Below are 21,095 nucleotides of genomic sequence, written 5' to 3' on the forward strand. Positions count from 1 at the left end.
AAAATAAAAGCAAATCAGTTTAGCTGTTTTTAATTTGGGTTATCAGATTTATTAATAAATTATTATTAATGCAAATCACGCCTATTTGCACTAAAATTATCTTTTCTTTTACTTTTTATTCGCTGGTTCTCATTACTATTGAGATAATGATTGTCAGTTCTTCTGCCTTTCACATTCTGTTCAATTCCTTCCCTTCCAGATCCTTTCTCTTCTTTTTCTATTCTGTAGTTGATGCATCAACGCTTTCTTCAGCCACAAGTTCAGCTCCATCTTCATCACATTTTCGTACCAGAGCAGTTGCTTAATCTGTAGTCTCTAAAGTCGTGAATACTCTTCGTCGTATATGCTCTGTTCTGGATATCCTACACGATCTTCTCAAGGAATCCATCTCCTGCCAGCTCTCGCATCCATTTTTTGTGTTTGGGTTAATTTTTCCTGACCACAACAATGAGATCAGAATTTGTGTAACTTTTCTCCCTCGTTGGACTCTATTTCTTATATTGTCTATTGTTGTTCCATCTTCCGAAATTATGCTTCTTATGTATGCGAATTGTCTACGTAGTCCAACCCCAGTTTGGGGTCTCATTTTGTGCTATTATGTTATTAACATTCACAAATTCAAGCCCCATTTTGCATATTCGTCATAATCTGCAACGTCTTCGTTGCCAGATAAAATAACTTTGTTCAAAATGTAAGATGTGTAAAAAATCATTAGAATAAAAGCATATTCAATATCAGATACACGGTTTTTAAGCTACAAATTGCAGATAAAAACGTGACTAGATCGTATTAATTATTAATACGAGGACCGTTTTTTTTTCAACCTCCGATAGGTTATTAATAAAAGACCAGTTCATATAAAACAATAATTTTATTACCAAAAGATTCCGGTTACTTTTCGACATAATCACCGAAGAGTTTAAGACATTTGTGATATCTGTGGACAAGCTTTTCCACACCCTCTTCAAAAAAAGTTGCCGCCAATGTAGCCTAACCGTTTAGTAACAATAGAGTACCAAACAGACCTTGAAACTTTTGGAAATTCCGTAGACAAAGCTGTAATGGTGAATCTGAGGTTTTCTTTAACCATTTTGTCAACTCGTTGAACCAGGTCATCTGAAACGACATATTTGCCTCTTTGCGCCCTCTTCATCATGCACATCATTACGGCCATCTTTAAACTTTCGACACCAATCACGCACTACACCATCACTCATGAAGTTTTCCCCATAATCACGACTCATTCTCCGATCACGAATCACATTTCGCAACTTACACTTGGCGGGAGTAATAATAATCGCGGACATGTTTACATGATGATAGCACAACGCCGACTGACACCCGAATGTCAATAATGACGGAGTGTGTAGTACGAAAGCATACCCGCTTTCTTCTGTCCCCGTAGCGTCTGCACGGAGCGATCGGAGGTTAAAAAAAAAAGCGGACCTCGTAATTATAAGAGGAAGGTATATTGATTTAAACCATAGGTATCTATCAAAAATATTTTTAACCTTATTTAGCAAACGTATACATTCTAAATCTTTCAACATTTAACACCAAACATACTGGTGAACTAATTAACTACAACAGGATTGTATATTCGCCCTTTGAACAAGTTGATTGTGCGATTTTCTTCTATGCTTGCCCGTAAAAATACAATAAATGGGCGATCGGCTATGAAATCGACCCGACGAAAACCGCATTTTTTTCTCAACTCCACACCTGAAAGAGGAAACGAAAACATAGACCACATTCCCAAAATAATGTATCTACTTTGCACATCAAAACTACAACGAGATTATGAATCTGTTTATTTTCAAAAATTGCTGCATCAATGCATGAATAGAGAGCTGTTAATGATGTGTAGAGGAAGAAGCTAAACATGTGTGCGAGAGTTGTCCAAAAAGTTTCCGACTTCAACTTGAACATGTCAAAATAAAATTTGAGGAGAAATGAGATATTCTCATTGAAAATCCCGTCATTTTGAATGCTTATTTTCAAGGAAGGTTGATTACGGGTTAACTGGGTCCTTTACTAACAGTGCGGCATATTGTTCGTCGCGAACGCTCGTTCCACACACGTGCCAAGACCATGAGTCAAGTGTTGAATGATGTCGCGCAACGTATTTTCTGTGAGAAGGTATTAAAAACACAAATTCCTCGCCGTTTGCGAAATAATTTCGGTAGTCAGTGCCCGAGTAGATCTACTGTATTCAACGGAACCAAATTGTTCAAATATGGCCTCGAAACTCTCGGGAATGAGTTGCATGATCGTCGAGCGCGAACCAGCATCACATTCGCCGCGTAAAGCAACTTATTTTGGGGTACTGAAAGATGGTTGTTCGAAAAATGTCGACTGTACTCTGCATTGGTACCGTAACGTCTATCATCCACAAATACCGCTTCAACTCGAGTCTTCATTTCACTAGTACACTCTCGAAGGCAAAGTGTCGTCTAAAGAGTGGAGGAAACAAGAAGAATGGGCGCCAGTTAAAGAGAAGGTCTGCGGGTATGTGTACTGTAATGTGAGTCCGACTGGGAGTGCTGTACGTTGACTATCACGTGAAACCCACTTATCGCTCGAAACAGAGGGGGTACGGTACAGAAATAGGGTACGTAGGAGATACTAGAACATCCTCCTATAGACTGGACTTATCACCCAGTGACTACCATATGTTTGGACCACTGAAAGAAGTCCCCTGAGGTGGAAAATTCAAAATGATGATGCGCAAATAGTCCGAGTTGACCGAGGAATTCTTCGATCCGTCAAGACAGTTGAACAAAGGAAGAACTTGCTTAGAAAGAAGAGGTTTTTGTCGATTGGAAAAGTGCTAGCCATGGAATGGTGCTCATCCATTTATGATGCAAAAAAACGAACTTGAGTACAAAGACAGTGATTTTCCTTCAGAACAACGCACCACCCATCGTATTCACTAGATCTTATTCCCGGCGACTTTTTCCTGTTTTCTAGCTTTACATTCCCGCTAGCAGGAGAGCGATTTTTATCAGACAGGGACGTTATCGCATACGGAAACGCCTATTTTGAAAAGAAAAGTTGAAGTATCGCTGAAAAAAGTGTGTTGACTTAAAATAGACTATGTGGAAAAAGATATCTTGTTCTTTTGTTAGGTAGGAAACTTCTCAGGCAACCCTTGTACTGAAATTAACGGTTTCATGCAAAAACATCTACCATAATATAGATAATGCGATTATAAATAATGAGACCAATGGTAAGAATACACTAATACACCGCCTCCAGAGATTGTTCCAGACGTACCAATTCTGGAAATACTTGACTGGATTTTGTGACAACTCCCTAGTAAAATTTATTCGATGTTTTCTATCGATTTAAAATGCTTTCCTTTGAAGGCGTTGTTGATTTTGGTGAACAGAAAGATAGATCCAGCGAAAAAGTGGTCTGTGGAAGCTAAAAATTACGTTATGGTCAAAGCGCAGTGGCAAGATGCAGCACCAATATCATACGGACGAAGTCAGATATCATCGCCAGTTTACATCTCACCAAATACCCAATTATCCATAATTTACCCTCGATGATGAGTGATTGAATTAACAAACGCATATGCGTCATGTGGAAGTTCTGCAGAACAACAGATGGCTCTGTGATAGTTGGTAATAGCATAGTATGGCCTGCGAAATCAGTCAATTGGTTAGTATTAATCCTTTGGCATTGGGAATGAGAAAAATTGGACCAACCAAGGTACTCTACTTCCATTTCGCCCTGTGACTTTAATTTCCTTGGTAATATTGAGGAACCACTACGTAACAGGTAGTTGGTAACACGAGAGGAGATTGCTTATGTTGAGCACCAACAGATGAGGCTGTATTCAATGCCTCACTTAGAACAATTTCTTCCTCTCATTTAACGTTTTCTGGAGTAGTCACCGTCAGGAGATCTCCCGCACGTAGGTCATCTTCTAATTATTCTCGTCCATAGCGAAACGACTTTTTAATGGTTGAAAATGATGGACAAAAGTCACCGTAAACAGCTTTCATTCTGTTTTTGATTTGAGACATTTTTCAGAGCAACTTGAGTGGTCGTTCGAGCTCTACTATTGTTCGAAGAAGCAAATTGAAACTTTGTGTCGAGCTTGTAGTGATTTATCATTGACGCAAACGCATTCTATTGACTACATGAGGACAAACACTCAAGGAGCACACTACGTAACGACCTCCTAGTGGTGAACGTGATACGTGTCAATCAAATCAAGTCAATTCTATTTATCATGCACTTTTTGCGTCACACATGCTCTCGAATTACCTTAATATTGGGGATAATCTATTTTCCCCGTAAATAATATACAATCTAACCCTTGTCCGTGTTGATTGCTTCTACTGACTAAAGCTAGAAGCAATGGATGATTCGCCAGAAAATCTTGCGCGGGGTATTCGCATCTAGGTTCTATTTCGATACCTGCCAGTTAAAATATTCAAATTTATAGGTACTTTTTAAACAAAGGCGTTATTGGAAATACCAAAGTGTACATCTACAGAAGAGTGACAAAAAATTACAACAATTTTGTTACTTTTCCGTCATCTGTCGAAATTCTAGATAAATCTGTCAAATTGATAAGTTTTAATATCCATTTAAAAAAATGTTTTATTTGTTGTTGAGTATTAATTTTTTTACGTGGAAACACACTCAAAGAAACCGATGAAAAGTTACGTAAATATTATACTCCGTCCTATTTACATGTGATTTCTGTTCTGAAAAAATTACGATTTCAGATATCATAAATCAATCTTCGATCAAATAACCCCCGTAAAACAAATTTTTATTGTATTATTCCTCATAAAAATTAATGAACGTAGTTTTCCGATAATCTTTCTTACTAATCAAATTCGCTACGAGCTATATACAATATTTTTTCAACGACTATGCTAATTAAAACGATATATAGAATGAAATATAAATTTATTTGTTATTTTTGATAAACATACCTACTCAAGTTGCAGGTTTTACAATTCTTCCGGTAAATAAAACGTTGAATTTTGACATTTCTTTTCTTATAACTTTTATTACAAATTGGTGGTCAGCATAGAATACTTCCTGTAAACTTAAAGCAGCATTTCTCGCCATTATTATACCTACAGATTAAAACCACGGTACTCAATTATAAAAGAAGATTTAATTATAATTTCCCATAAGCATTAAACACTGATAATATTATTTTCCCATACGTGATGCAGCATAAAATATGCGTGATGACAATCTTTATATTAATCACAACCTCATGACAATGAACATCCCCAGAGAATACGAGTGTCGCTACTTAAGTTTTCAGATGTGGCAACACTGTTTATAGTTAATTATAAACAATCATCTTGGTCAAAAAATGAAAATCAATCGCCAACATTTTCGCTGGTTTTCCGAATTCCAATCGTGGTCGTTGAAAATAGACTGTTGTGCCAGAAAACATCGATGACGTACGTAAACTGAGGCACACTTTCAAGACGAGTCAAATCCAACAAAAAATGTTCGCGCACACAGCAAACTGTTGCAATGACAGAAGACGAATCATTCCTAATCACGACAATGAGAGCTCTCACATATCAGTTAAAACAAAACCGTTTTTCAACAATCAAAACCACGAATTAATGGGTCAACCGCCGTATGAAATAGAAGACGAAGATATCTGGCGAGTACAGCTATCCCACATTCTAGACTAGAGTACAAAGCTGAGTCCTTTCGTTGTAACGGATAGTTTGGTGTCGAGTTGTAAAGTGAAGGGAAACGAGCGCGCCGGCACGCTCTCCGTCATTGATGAAGGAAAAGTACAGCGTGCCGGCGCGCGCACCGTCACTGGGTAAGGAATGGAAGAGCGCGCTAGCACGCTCTCCGTATTGAATTGGTTGAAAGAAATGAGAAACAATAGATCTTTTGGGTCGCAGTGTATATGATACTCCGATGCGGTCCATATGTATGGAATAAATTCAATTTTAGCGTTATTATGTAAAATGTGAAAAAAAAAACTTAAACAGGTCGATTTTTATTATTAAATTGACAGTTGTATTGCAATATTTCTTGATGAAAAGCAAGCTGCAATTCTAGTGGAAAATCTAGTTACTTTTCGCGTAACAACCAACAAGTCCATCAGGCTCCAAAAGTAAGACAGCACCAGGTATAATTGAGGTTAGGAATTTGTTTGTTTTTACTAATGGAATTTTTGTTAGTGGCAGCTATAATGCAATGGAAAGAGACTTGCATAATATGAAGCGACGTGCAATATTCATCTACGCAATATTTTGACCTTGCATGCTATTTCTTGTCTTCTCAAGCGGCCTTAACAGGACTCAGCTGAGAAAACGCCTTAAAACCAATCTTAGTTTCAAACAGGGATAATGGGATTTTAGATTTTTTTTATCTGACATCCCTGTTTGGACTACACTCGACGAAGTAACAGTAGCTAAATAATATCGTAGGTTTGTTAGGTATGACGTCAAAATGGAGGTTAATTCGACTGAGTATGTGCGTCAAACAAAAAAAATTAAAACTATCGATGAATCTTCTACAGTTTTGTTTGTCTATAATTCGTCGAGTACTATCCCATTTTTAGGGGAAGGTACGTTAATTTTTCCATAAAATAACACATTTAAAACATTTTTTTCTTTTACGTTAAGCAAAACCAAAAATGGGTGATCGGCTGTGAATTCCTTAGGCGGCGGTGGCAGTGAACGTTTCATAAGAACTCTCGCCGCTAAAAAGAAATTTCTTCGGTAAAATTTGAGGGTTGAAGATGATGATGATGGTTGCGTGTGATTAGTATAGAAAAGCTTGCGGATGGATTAAACTAATGGAAAAAATATTTTACGGGTGCAAAAAAATGAAACGTTTTATCAAAATTCGAACATTGATTTCAAATTATTGGCATTGTTTTTAAGTCAAGCATTGGATTGTGAAAATTCAAATAAATGACCATTTCAAATTCCATTTTTGTGATGATTTGACAAGCTTTTCTTTATAAATTATTTGGGCATCAATTAATTTGTGTACCTGATTAGACAAGTCAAACTTTTTCAAAGCTTTTTGAAAAATCTAATTCAATTCGTTATTTTCTTATCTCTGATCATCTTTTTGACTTTTTCTGAAAAATTCCAATAATTTGTGGAAAGTTCGATATTTTGCAAAAACTTTTTAAAAAATTTGATTAATTTTACAAAAATTTCTGGAATTTTTGACATTTTCTAAAGAAGTTTATCAAATATCTCGAAAGTTTCCTCTTTTCCCATAATTTTCTGGTAAAATCGAACATATTTCTAAGAAATTTCAAAAAATCGCTTCTTCTTCGTATCTTTCTGAAAAAGATTTTTTCAAAACAATTTTTTGAAAACTGATAAATTTTCTGACATTTCAATAAGTATTTCTATTTTTCGATCATTTTCTGAAAAATTCGAATGATTTTTATAAATGTTTTCGTAAAATTCCAGTAATTATTATATTCATAATTTTTTGGGATATTCTAATAATTTTCGGAAAATATCACCATTTTCCATAGCTTTGAACTATTAAATTTTCTGTCGTTTTCTTAAAAATTCAATTATCTATCCCGGAAGTTCATTATTTTTCGAGAAGTTTCTGGAAAATTTCAGTAAATCACAGTTTTCCCATAGGTTTTGGAATATTCTAATAATTTTTCGATCATTTTCTGACGAATCTAAATGATTTTTGAAAAACTTTTCGGAAATTTCCAGTAATCCATTTTTTTCCATAATTTTTTGGAATATTCTAATAATTTTTCGATCATTTTTTGGAATATCCTGATAGTTTTTGGGAAACTTTCTGAAAAATTTTTGTATCGCACTGTTTTTCCATATTTTTTTGAAAATTTGAATATTTTTCAGAAACTATCATCTCTCTATCATTTTCTTAAAAATTCAATTATTTATTTTGAAATATTCGAATATTCTAATAATTTTTTGATCCTTTTCTGAAAAATTTAAATGATTTTTGAAAAACTTTTCATAAATTTCCTGTAATCCACTGTTTTTCCATAATTTTTTGAGATGTTCTAATAATTTTTCGATCACTTTCTGACGAATCTAATGATTTTTGAAAAACTTTTCAGAAATTTCCAGCAATCAACTGTTTTTCCATAATTTTTTGAGATGTTCTAATAATTTTTCGATCATTTTCTGACGAATCTAAATGATTTTTAAAAAACTTTTCGGAAATTTCCAGTAATCCATTTTTTTCCATAATTTTTTGGAATATTCTAATAATTTTTCGATCATTTTTTGGAATATCCTGATAGTTTTTGGAAAATTTTTGTATCGCACTATTTTTCCATATTTTTCTGAAAATTTGAATATTTTTCAGAAACTATCATCTCTCTATCATTTTCTTTAAAATTCAATAATTTATTTCGAAAGTTCACTATTTTTCGATAATTTGCTGGAAAATTCCAGTCATTCACTCTTTTTCCATATTATTCGGAAACCATCACAATTTCTGTCATTTTCTTAATTATTTATTTTCTTAAATAATTTTATGGCAAATTTCAGTAATTCACTTTTTCTGAAATTTTTTAAAAACTTTTTGGAAAATTCCAATAATCTTGCCTAAAAGTACTCAAAAGCTTTCAACCGTCATTTGCTGGTATATATCCACACTAAATAACAAATAGTGTTCAAATTTGTCCACTGGATTGATTCTTACATGTATGTATATTGTTCACAAGGTATATTTTTTGGCTCTAAATTTACAAGAAAAGTACTAATATTTTGGAGACTTGAAACTATGCTTTACGCACATACATTACAAGTTCAACACACAAACACCTCAAAAGTTCTCTTATAAATTAACAAAATTGCACTACAAACACTTTTTGAGGTTATGTTCTAAAATAGTCATGAAAGATATTTCTCATATTATATCCCAGATTATGAATATAATTTAGTTATCGACTATAAATTGTTTAGATAAACTTAATTACTTGATAAAATAATCAATAATAACCGTTATAATTAGTAATTAACTTGATTGATTAAATTTTGATCTTATACTCTTTTTATTTGACTAAAAAAATAGAATGAAAAATATATCTATAACCACAAGTTTATAATATCAACAAATGTATTGGAACTTTCGTAATCGACTTACCTTACCACACAATTCAAACACATTTCCAAACAAATAACCACCGTTAACATAAAAATGGTAGAATTAACGAGAGAAGTGGATTTACACAAAAGTAAAAATAGAAACTTCGTCTTTACGCGCACATTACATTCATTATGCATAAAAATAATGAAAAAAACTAAAAGAAACCGACCAGAAAACTAGAACTTTATCAAATAAGAAAGTTAGGTTAACAATGCGAAAAATTCGTAATGGCATAGTGACGTACACCTATTGGAATCCTCAAAAATATCCTAACCATAAATGAGTAATCACTAAAAACCGATATGAAATATAAAATTTTAATTAACTTGGTTAATTTTAACAGCTTTTATAATATATAAAGTACCTTTTAGAGTCTCATTAACACACTGTTAAAACGACACGTCACCGGCTTCCTTGCAGTGCGAGGTTGCCGTATCTTTTTTAATTTCAGTTGATTTCGACAACTCTTCTACAAAAAAGGCTCGGAAACTGGACAAAAGATAAAATCGATGCTGATATAAACGAGAGTTAAAACTGAAGACGTATTTTAACTACTTAATTGATGATACTACGTAATAACAATAAATATTATTAAAAGAAAATGAACTGTGAATAAAAATAATATTGGATAATGAATCATCAAAAAGAAAAGATAATTCATGCAGCAAGGATCCAATTAAGTTAAAACGGAATCATAGTTTTACGTTTTACATAGCAAAAACAATATTTGTTATGTTGTGTTATTTATACAAATATTTTTATATCGAAAAAAAATAGTGAAAATACTTCCATATCTGCCCGGTATAATATCATAAAAAACACGCCAATCAGGAGTATAATAAATTTATCGAGGTCTCAGATGGCGTGAATTAATACTTCCGGTTGGTTTATTTCCGGTTCGTCATGTTGAACTGGATTTATAAATTATACGAAACGGCAATTTTTCTTGATTATGAAAACATATCATATTTTATACGAAAATATATTTTTTCAGAGTTTACGACCATTTAAGATAACCTAATAAAACTTAAAATAAACATAACCAAATCAAAGATAAGGTAAACCTAACCTAATCGGTGCTAAAGTAAACTCAATCGAATCGAAGCTAAAGTAAACTCAATCGAATCGAAGCTAAAGTAAACATAACCTAATCGAAGCTAAAGTAAACATAACCGAATCGGGGCTAAAGTAAACACAACCGAATCGGAACTAAAGTAAATATATTCTAATCGAAGCTAAAGTAAACTCAATCGAATCGGGGCTGAAGTAAACACAATCGAATCGGAACTAAAGTAAATACATTCTAATCGAAGCTAAAGTAAACTCAATCGAATCGGAACTAAAGTAAATATATTCTAATCGAAGCTAAAGTAAACTAAATCGAATCGGGGCTAAAGTAAACATAACCTAATCGAAGCTAAAATAAACATAACCGAATCGGGGCTAAAGTAAACACAGCCGAATCGGAACTAAAGTAAATATATTCTAATCGAAGCTAAAGTAAACTAAATCGAATCGGGGCTAAAGTAAACACAATCGAATCGGAACTAAAGTAAATACATTCTAATCGAAGCTAAAGTAAACTCAATCGAATCGGAGCTAAAGTAAACATAACCTTATTGAAGCTAAAGTAAACATAACCGAATCGGGGCTAAAGTAAACACAAGCGAATCGAAACTAAAGTAAATATATTCTAATCGAAGTTAAAGTAAACTAAATCGAATCGGGGCTGAAGTAAACATAACCTAATCGAAGCTAAAGTAAACATAACCGAATCGGGGCTAAAGTAAACATAACCTCACAAGAAAATGGATGTATTCATCACTCTGTTTAAGAACATCAAAAGACAGTTCCCAAAATTAGAATTTAAATAAGAGTTGATACAAACGTGACCAACAATTATTGTACATCGTTCTTCTCTTTAACCTAGCCCCCATGTCCAAAAAGTAGGCCCCCAAAATAAAATTTGCCGTTTAATTAATAAATTTAGTTAAAAAAGCCGAACTAATTTAATTATTGGTATTTTCGACATCCGACACATAGATAAATGGATTTTACTCGAAAACGCTAAACTAACGTGTTTTGAATATGATATTAAGCCAGGTTGATACGGGAGTGTAGTCAAAATATTGACGAAAAAGGACATTTGATTTCAAATTTTATTTTTTTTTTATATTTCTAATATAATCATAAAAATATCGAAGCTAGTGATTAATAAACGGAAAATGTTAATAAAAAAGTAGCAACAGAAAAAGGGAAAACAAAAGCACAAAGCAATAAAGCAAAAAAAATTTAGTAGCTCTGAAATTAATACATTCATTTTTTTTAGAGAAACAGAAATGAAAAAAATTGTATTTATCCTGTACTTTGAAAATGTGACAACAGCGCGTTCAATATGTTTATATGAAATACTTGACCTTTCATAATGTTCAAAATATGGTGAGTATTTCAAACAGAATCAAATATTTTTTTTATTTTCATATACTTGAAGGTAAAAATTTGATTTTTTATAAAAATAATTTTCGTTCGCTAAGTAGGGGAAACCGGAGCAAATTTTGAACTAATAGTGTCTAATTAACTTACAGTTTTACATCAATTTGCAAAATTTACAACAAATCACTGATTCTGCTTATTTACTGAGGTAGTTTACACCGTGGAATGGGACACTTTGAACCACAACATGTAAACAAAGGTAAAAAAGTGTTTTCAAATTTATTGCTGTAACAAGATGTAAAAAAATCAAAACTCAGCGCGAGTTTTGGCACGTATTGAAAGAAGGAACAATATAAATAAGATGCAATGGGGTCCCGATGGTGGAAAAGGTCGTCGCAGGACTAGGACAAAATGGTTAAAATAAATGGAGTATCAGTCAGAAAATGATAGAAATAGAATAGAGGTGTAATAAGGCGAAATAAGCGAGGTGTAGAGATGGATGGAATTATCCAACCCAATAAGAAGAAGTAGAAAGCATTTTTGCGGCTTAAGTCCGTTAGGGGTGTTAAGATATTATTATTATTATTATAACAACATTACAAATAATATTAACTAAACTATTATGGACATTTTTTGTGTTCCATGATTGAATGTGCCCCCCTTTTCAATACTCCATAGAATTGAAAGAAAATATGCCATACACAGAGTGTTCCTAAATTATTTGCGACAAAATTCCGCAGGTGATTGCTCGAACGAAATCAAGATGAATCTTTCGCATAATAAAATATCCTCAGCCCACCCCTTTCCGAGATATCACCCTTAAAAGGTGCTGACTAAGATTGGTTTTTTGAAAAAAATATTTTTGAATAAAACAAGGATATCAAGTTATAGTTTCATTCCAAGAAATTTCATCTCGAAAAAAGTTTTGATATGGAATAAAAGTAAGGGTTGCTAGTTGCTGAAATTTTAGAAAAAAAAAATTTTTGTTACCACCTTTAGGGCTGATATCTCGGAAAGGGGTAGGCTGAGGAAATTTTGTTATAGGAAAAACCCATCTTAATTTCATACTAGCAATCACTTCTTAAATTTTGGCGGATGAATTTAGAAACGCCCTGTATATAAATGAATGAATAAAATTTAAGTTTGAAATTAAAGAAAAACTACGCAGCTTCTTTAGGGGAGGTAGGATGTTATTTAATTAGGGATAGATCGGGATACCCTAATCCTTATTTTATATATAATTAATGTATAGTTTACTAAAAGATTATACCGGGTCGGGCAAAATGAACGGAATACTGAATTTGTTGCTCGATTACAAGACTTGAATTTTTCCAGGGATTTATAATTTATTTTTGTGTACGAGAGGGTAAAAAAACCTAATTTATTTCGCTCGTTTTAAATATAATTGGGTGATTCCGTTCTAACTGTGATTTTTTGTATTCAAAATTTCAAGATTTTAAAATTTAACTTTTCTAACTTTTTTATGCATATTATTCATCTATTTTACTGTAAAAATAAAACTCTAAGAGGAATTTACTACAACTTCAAAGTATCACGAGCAAGACACAAATGTCGGATTTTGAGTTCCACGGTACTGACTCATTTATCCACGGTACTGACATGGTAACTTAAGATATTAAACAACAAGTGCATCAATTTTCCTCAGTTTGATCATAAACATTAGAATTTATAAGGTAATTAGTTTAAATCATTTGTTACGACAAAAAAAATTAATAATTTATCGGTAAATTCTAGGAATGGACATGACACGGTACTGACATTCAAGTGATGTAGTATAAGTTTTCTTTAAGTGGCAAGTTATATTGTATAAAAATAATGTTTAAATATCTTAAGAATTATTCAATTAACACAAAATTTTTATTAATTGATTATTAATTAATGACTAGTACAAAAAAACAATACAGGACATTGAATATCACAGTTATAATGGAATCACCCAATTACTGAATAATTTAAAAATTTCTTGAAATAATACGGTCCAAGTTTTTGGTCTTTTATAACCAAAAACTGTACAAAACAATAGAAAACTATTTGGACTGGCCAAAAACACTTTGTATTAAAGATTACATAGATATTTTCAATAAGTACTTTGAGTGGAAAACAGTGAAGACGTAAAATGTAATGCGATTCACCCCTGTATAAACTAACAGGAATACTGATAAACTACCCTTAGTTAGTTCTTTGCGAGTGCACGGAAACACCAGAATTTTCTAACATTACTGAAATTTTATAAAAAAAAAAAAATAAAACCTCAATTTTAGTCACCACATTTTAAGAGTCGGACTGAGGAAATTTTGTTATAGGAAACCCATCTTAATTTCTTAATTTAAAAAAATTAATAGGAGGATGAAACCTATTGGAAAAGGAGGAAAATATAATAAAAATGGAAGGAAAAATAACTTATGGGCGATCTGGGGTGAGTTTTTATAAATAAAAAATGGTTTATTTCGATTTCTGGCAAAACTACAAATATTATGGAAAATAGTCAAGTAGTAAAGTTGTAGGTAATAAGATAATCTACAACTTTTTTTCACTTAACCTCACAATTTATGCGAAAAATTCGAAAGTTTTTGGTTCTTTGTCTTTCATTCTTTAAAACAAACATTTTTTTTTCACGAAATTTTGTGAAAAGCTACCTTTTCATGTCCCATATATACTGTAATTTATTTGAGAAAAAGTCTGTGAGATTTTTGTTCGTTGAAATTTCTACTTCCTGATGGTGTAACAAATATCACCATCACCATGGTAAATTTTCTCGAAAAATGCAAAAAATAAGACGAAAAACGAATCATTGTGTACAATTTTTAGTTGTTAATTTAATTTTTCCACTATAATTTCACGAAAAATGTGAGATTCCATGTTACATTGATGAACATAAGTAATTAGAGTCTAAAATTTTTGTAAGCACATAAAAATTGCACATAATTATTTAAAAAAAATTTCGGATGCGAATTTTTTTCCTTTTTGAGTAAATTTACCATTGTGATGGTAATATTTGTTACACCATTAGGAAGTTAAGATTTCAACTAACAAAAATCTCAGCGAGTTTTTCAAAAAAAGCTGATATTTGGACGGGAGAATTTTCGTTTGAAAATAAGGGTGTTTTATTACGAAATAACGCGAAAAAAAAATAAATCAAATCGAATAAATTACAGTATATATGGAACATGAAAAGGTAGCTTTTCACAAAATTTCCTGAAACAAAATATTTGTTGTAAAAGATAAAAATAAAAAACGAAAAGCTCGATTTTTTGAATTTTTCACGTAAATTTTGAGGTTATGGGAAAAAAAGTATAATACAAAAGTTGTAGATTATCTTATTACCTACAACTTTACTACTTGACTATTTTCCATAACACTTGTACTTTTGCCAGAAATCGATATAAACCGTTTTTTACCCTTAAAAAATCACTTTTTCCATTCCCGACCCCAAATCGCCCGTAAATTTTATTTTTTTTTTAATATTCTCTTTGTTTTCCAATAGATTCCTACTATTATTTGTTTTGGTTTCAAAAATTATCGACCCTGGTTTATAAGAGCAATCAACTCATGAATTTTGTCGCGTGAATTTAGAAACACCCTGTTTATAAAATGTAAACGACACCGTAGAAAATAAGAAATTAGGTAAAAACTGAAAATATGATACGAATGAATGATATTTCAGAGCTACCGTTTATACGAAAGAACCGACTTACCAGTAGCTGCGGCAGCTTCGGCTCCTTCCTCGTTAACCTCAATAAAAGCTTTGTGTATAACTTTGCTGATACATAATGGTTCGGGGCTCTTAAGCATGCCGCTGAAATCGGCATTTTCGGTGAAGACGACATCAAGACCCATCTTGGAAAGAAATTTTTTTATTACAAACAAGAATTTATGTGAAAAATTTGAAAATAAAGCATCAGGAGTATTATACAGGTTTATTGGAATGGGGAGCTAAATAAATTGATACATAAAGGGGTAAAAACAGTGGTGTTGTGCTAATTTTTTTTTACCGGAACGCGTATATATAATTATATAGAAAGGGCCGATCCTGGGTTCAAAAACCGGTTCACGTTCATCATCTCAGGAATCATCTTTAGTTCCGGAACGCGTTCCTGTCCAAAAAGGAAGTACCGGAACGACGTTCCGGAGCGTTGGAACGGTTTGGCAGCCCCCGGAAACGTATAACAGCGGGAAGCAGCACACGAGATGATTCGAATGAAACCAATTTGCAATCGGTTGTACGTGTCCGTGATTCCGCGGTCGCAGTTGTGTTGCAGATGTTGTTTCATTTGATTATCACGTTTATTCTATTTTTGTTCGATATGATTGATCAAGAACTAAACCACGAATTTGTGGGAGAAGTGTTCTATCTGTCTGAGACAGTTCTTGTGTTCCTACGAACAGTCTGGAGCTCACGTTTTGACTTGGGTATGGACGGATCCAATATTCTCTCTGTACCCTGCGTTATCTGAGTCTGAATACATTGAAAAATTACGTTGCACCAACTGATTTAATACGAGTGGTATCAGTGTGCGCTCGAAAGTTTTATATTGATGGCAAAGCTGTTGCAAGATCAACCGATTCGCAATCTTTGTTACAAAACAGGGCATCGTGGGAGGTCGGTCTAAGTTTTAAGTAAAAAAATGATTTGGTATAAGGTTGGTACTTAAGCTTTGAGATATACAAATGAAAACAAATATTTATAATATTGTTTTTCAAAATAGTTTCTATTAAATAGACTTGGAAAAGTCTTTTTCAATGAAAATAACTTCTACGAGAATACGAAAAAGGGTTTCATTATAAAAATTATTCTACATTCGAATGCTCCTCTTCAATATACTCCCATCTCCTCGCCACACGCCTTTCCATACGTTTCTTCCATTGATCGAAGCACTGCTGGAAGTCCTCTTTGGTGAAATCGGGTCCCTTTCAAAGCAGATGTGAGTACGGCGGGTGTTCGGGCACTGGAGTGCGCTTACTGGACAAATACTGGATTTTTACGCGCTCGTTCTCGCAATGTTGCCAAAACTGACAAATAGTAAGTCTGGTTGACCCTCTGGAACCCATTCAGTCATCACGATACCGTTAATATCGCTTTGTCGGCCCTCACTAAAGCGCACGAGATAGAGAATAGTCCCCATACACCTCTTGCAACAATTTATAGCACTCAGTCGGAGTTTTTTTTGAATTTAACGAAAAATTTGAAACCGATACGTTTCGTCATACATGGTTTTAGGCATGAGAAAAAAACACGTTCGTTTCAAACCGCTACTGTACAAATACTATGATAGTTTCGGAAACGTGTTTTGGGACGTGCATAGAAAAGTTATCTAGATACCCAATGCACTACTCGTTTTTTAATATTTAATAGCCAGACCTCGTAATGGTGTTTATTTCAAGTCGATAGGATTACAAAGTTTAGAAGTGTGTATACATATTTCATACCGCTCGAGACCCGTTTCCAAATAGGGATTACGTCATCAGCGCCGATAGTGTACTAGTCCGTTTCGATTGAGGATTGAGATTACCCATCGATTCGATGTTTTGATTGTTTAAAAACGTTTTGTCGTAATGGATAATCGTCTTCTGCGATTGGTTTTCCTGATGGCAAACGAATGCATGATTCATCGCCTGTCACGATCTTTAGACATCTTTTGAAACACGGCGATTGAATTTTTCCAGTATTTCTTTACACCAATCGACACGATTGTTAACGATTGTCGAATGTTCATGCAATATTTAATGTATGCGAATGGAATTAATGCCGAAGTATACCTGAATCTCACGGTATGTCACATAACGATCTTGCAATATCAATTCCAGCCCAACATCAATCCTGTAGTACGACCACGATTGAATTCGGAAAACCAGCGAAACAGGGTGACTCGAAATGGTACTTCATCATCCAAAGTCCAAGCGAGTTGATTGGCACACTGCTGTTAGTTTAATCTACGTCGAAGCTTATAGTTCGTAGGTTTGGGCTGCCGTGAAGCCGTTGAGCACATAGGCTTTCAGATAGGCCCTTCGTGCCCCACTTGACGTTACCAACGTCCGATGTCCTTTGATCAGGCGCTTCGGTTTGAACTCTTTGGTGCTGTTAAGCAGGTTTTGGGGTTAGCCCAGGTGAGTGCAAGGCACTCTCAGATAACGCGGTCTGTAGTCATAGAAAATCGACAATGTTCGCGATTTACTCCAATTTCGATTGACAAGATGAATGTTTCAAATATGTGTGGACAACTCGAATATCTCAAAATTTAACTAGCAACCCTCGTAATCTCAAAATTAACAATACACAATAAAAAAATGAAAAAAAAAAAAAAAAACAACAATTTCTAATTTTGGATCGACACATAATGTCTTACCTTTTTTAAAGGTTCCTCCAGATCTATGGTGGTTTCAATTTTAAATTTAGGCAGAGCTACGATTACATCCGGTCTATACATGTTCTCGGTTATCTTGGTCAGGTCCGTTTTAGCTAATTTAGCTTCCAAATCATCGATACCATCGATTTGGTTGGGCAAAATAACGATCATGCTCAAGTCCCTATTGGTATACGGTAATTCCAATACCTTAGCATCTAAAGCCTCGTCATTTTTGAAGTAGAATTTCTTTTTAGTGTGCATCATCTGAACATCGATGGTATCGGTTTTATTTAAATAGAATTTTTCGGTTTTTGTCGATTTACGATCGAAAGGTTCTGCCCATTTGCCTTTGAAGTAAATAGCGTTTATCAAAATCAAACGAGTGTAATCATCTAGATCATCGGGTTGTATTAAATCCTTGATTTTGCTGTTTGTTTTTCCTTCTACCCAATTGTTGATGGTTTTAGCTGCGTCTATATTTTTTGTAAAGTCTATGTTCTGGACCTCGGAGAGGAAATAATCCACGGCTTTACTTTTAAATTCATCTTGAAGCAAGTAACTCTGTTTAACGTACACCTTATTAGCCATTAATAAAGTTACGTCTTCGATAGAATTCAACTTTTTCATAGCAGATTGGTAACCGGATGCTAATGTTTGGATATCGGAAACTTGAAGAGCCTTAATAAAAGCTTTTTGAGAATCACCTTTGGCCCCTTGAGCGGCCAGGGATAAAATCGAATGTATACTTATTGGCGAAAAAAATATGTTTTTGCCTTTTTCTTCGGCAAAAATTTGATAAGCGTTTCTTGTAAATAGTGCATTTCCTTGAAGGACGGCACTAAGAGTATTATCATCAGAAGACATGGCTGTTGATTGAGTGAGTATAAGTAGATGAAAAAAACCTGAAACAAAACAAGACTCGATAACAAAAAAAAAAACTATTAAAAACAGGGAGGTTAACTATAGGCCACAATAAATCAATAAACGTGCAAATCGACTCAATCAAAACACACGTACCATTAGAAAGAATATAACAACATTCATAGTTAAATTATGGGCGACCATAGCACATAAGCCTTCAGATATGCCCGTAGTGCCCCGTGCCGATGTCTTTTAACCCCGGAATACTAAATCTTCCGAACAATTTATGGTGAGTTTCCCCAGCTCATTGCCCTTTGAACCAAGTAAGGATTTTAGCCAGGGAAGTCTAAATAAAACTTACATCGTCTGTTCGACGAAGCTTTAGTATTACAAGTAAAATTTGTTCGTCATTTTCACGAACAGATTGGCTTGAAACTCAGGAAGTCGCTGAACTAATAGAGGAAATTGAAATCGGAGGGGAAAAAAACAAGATTCTGGAAAGAAGATAAAGCGAAAGTCTCCAATAACATCACTTGATGAAGATAAGAGCTGCTCGGAAGTACAAAAGAGAGGTTCAAGTAAATATATGCTTCAACCAGGTCTTGAAGAATTAGAGGGTAAAAAAGGAAAGAAATGGAAGACGTCTGGCTTGGTGAGATCTGGAAAAACGCGGAGTATTGATGTTGTCCACATAAGACAAGGTCCTACCCATCAAACTGGATACAGTGACGACATCCTGGAGTGACTGAAACTATTTTTTATCGATTCATTTATGGAAGTAGTTCTTCGTTTCACGTTGATGGTAAAAGAAACGTGCCTTGAAATGCTAAATGCTCTATTTAGCTTACTCATTTCAAGTGGTGCTCTGAAAAGCATTTATCTACCCAAAAATGTGTCAAGGACTGACGCAGCAATTGGACCTACAACTTCAGTTGCTCGGGTAGCACCTGCAGCAGAAACACAAGAGGAAAAACGACGCATATGCTCTAAATGCGACTACAAAATCCGAAGAATGACAAAAACGTCTTGTAGGAGTTGTTCCTACGTCCGTGATGCTCATGGTGTAGAGAAATCGTCTTAGATGATAATGTCCGCTTAAAAGTCCAGTGACTAGTCGGATTTCGCGTCTATTTAGTTGGAGCAGTTGTTTGGCGCAATGTTTATCTATGTATGACTTTGTTTGTTTCATGCCAGGTACCTCTATTCATCTCTGGATGGATGGGTTCTGGGTCCATCGGTGAGCTTGCGGCCATCACTCATCATTTTGTCAGTTCTGCTGACTGAGTGGATTGAGATTACTGTGGCGTCGATTGAGTACCGCACGTCCGCATTCCATCACAGCGAATACTTCGGCTTGGAAGGCGGTAGCGTGTTCCCAAGCGAATGAGATCCGCTTATTTTGGGATGTCTTCCGCAGAAGCCTACTCCGGCAAAGCCATTCCTCCTGGAAGAACGTTATATGTCCTGGGATCGCGAAGTTAATACTGACAAGGAATTCTGCAATGTAATCTTGACTACTCATCGATTTAACATATGTTACACATTTCTTGTGTGGGAACAGTTATTGTTCAGGAAACTTTTAAGGTTTTGCAGTTGTTCAAAATATTTGTTATCGGGGGGGTCTGACCCAACTACCGGAGGAACCGACAGTCGACTCGCCTGCGCTCGACCAAGCTCGGCGCTCGTTCGTTGCGAAATATAAAAAGCTTAACAAAAGCAGGACAAACGGGACGTCGTTTGTTTTGGCCGGACATGAAATCGAAAAGCCTAGCTATGTTCGGCTTTATATTGACGCCTGGTAATGATACTCATGCCACGTTTTATGGGTTCCATCCAACTTTATCGACGTAGACTCTCCATTTCCTTCTGTTTTTAGATATTGTTATAGCCTCATTTCATATTAAGTTTATCTAATTCTTTCTCAATATGGGTCTGTCTCTTTTGTGTTAGAGCCTTCAGTAAATCAAAATATTGAAATTATTTACTGTCTACAATAAATATGCTTTAAAGTCAATCTAGAGCAGAAATCACAGCCTCAAGCAAATTTTTCTAACCACGCATCGAAAGTCTTTATCCAAGGTTTTGTAATTTTTTAACATACAATCCAGCTGATGAAATTTTGGTATCAACATAAAGTAAAAATGTCCCAATTAAGATTTTTATTAATCAATTTCTTGTGGAAAGTGGTAAATGGGAAGTAAGAAGATATGAATGGGAAAGAACACAAAAGGAAAATATTGAAAGAAAGCGGTTAGAAAAAGAAAAACATACCCCACATCATTCTAGTATTAGAGAAATAATTATGATTGAAATACG

At 34.2% G+C, this 21,095-nt stretch overlaps 1 protein-coding gene across 22 annotated transcripts in view; it reads right to left on the reverse strand.

Moving 5' to 3' along the window:
- Positions 1 to 21,095, reverse strand: part of LOC130901172 (antichymotrypsin-2-like) — a 52,620-nt gene that overhangs the window by 22,272 nt on the left and 9,253 nt on the right. For 14 of the 22 annotated variants that reach the window (XR_009060251.1, XM_057812319.1, XM_057812318.1 and 11 more), the window contains exons 2-3: positions 17,919 to 18,820; positions 15,270 to 15,411 (exon numbers count right to left, since the gene is read on the reverse strand). Coding sequence is in view for 21 of the 22 variants with exons in the window: in XM_057812319.1 (XP_057668302.1) it covers positions 15,270 to 15,411; positions 17,919 to 18,820 (1,044 nt within the window). In the remaining variant the exon portion in view is untranslated. Of the gene's footprint in view, positions 1 to 203; positions 1,723 to 4,278; positions 4,432 to 4,917; positions 6,716 to 15,269; positions 15,412 to 17,918; positions 18,821 to 21,095 lie in introns of those variants that run through there. The other 8 variants (XM_057812337.1, XM_057812315.1, XM_057812332.1 and 5 more) reach the window with 5 other exon arrangements.

Source organism: Diorhabda carinulata, chromosome X (genome assembly GCF_026250575.1).
Source record: "Diorhabda carinulata isolate Delta chromosome X, icDioCari1.1, whole genome shotgun sequence".
In the NCBI taxonomy this organism is placed as follows: domain Eukaryota; kingdom Metazoa; phylum Arthropoda; class Insecta; order Coleoptera; family Chrysomelidae; genus Diorhabda; species Diorhabda carinulata.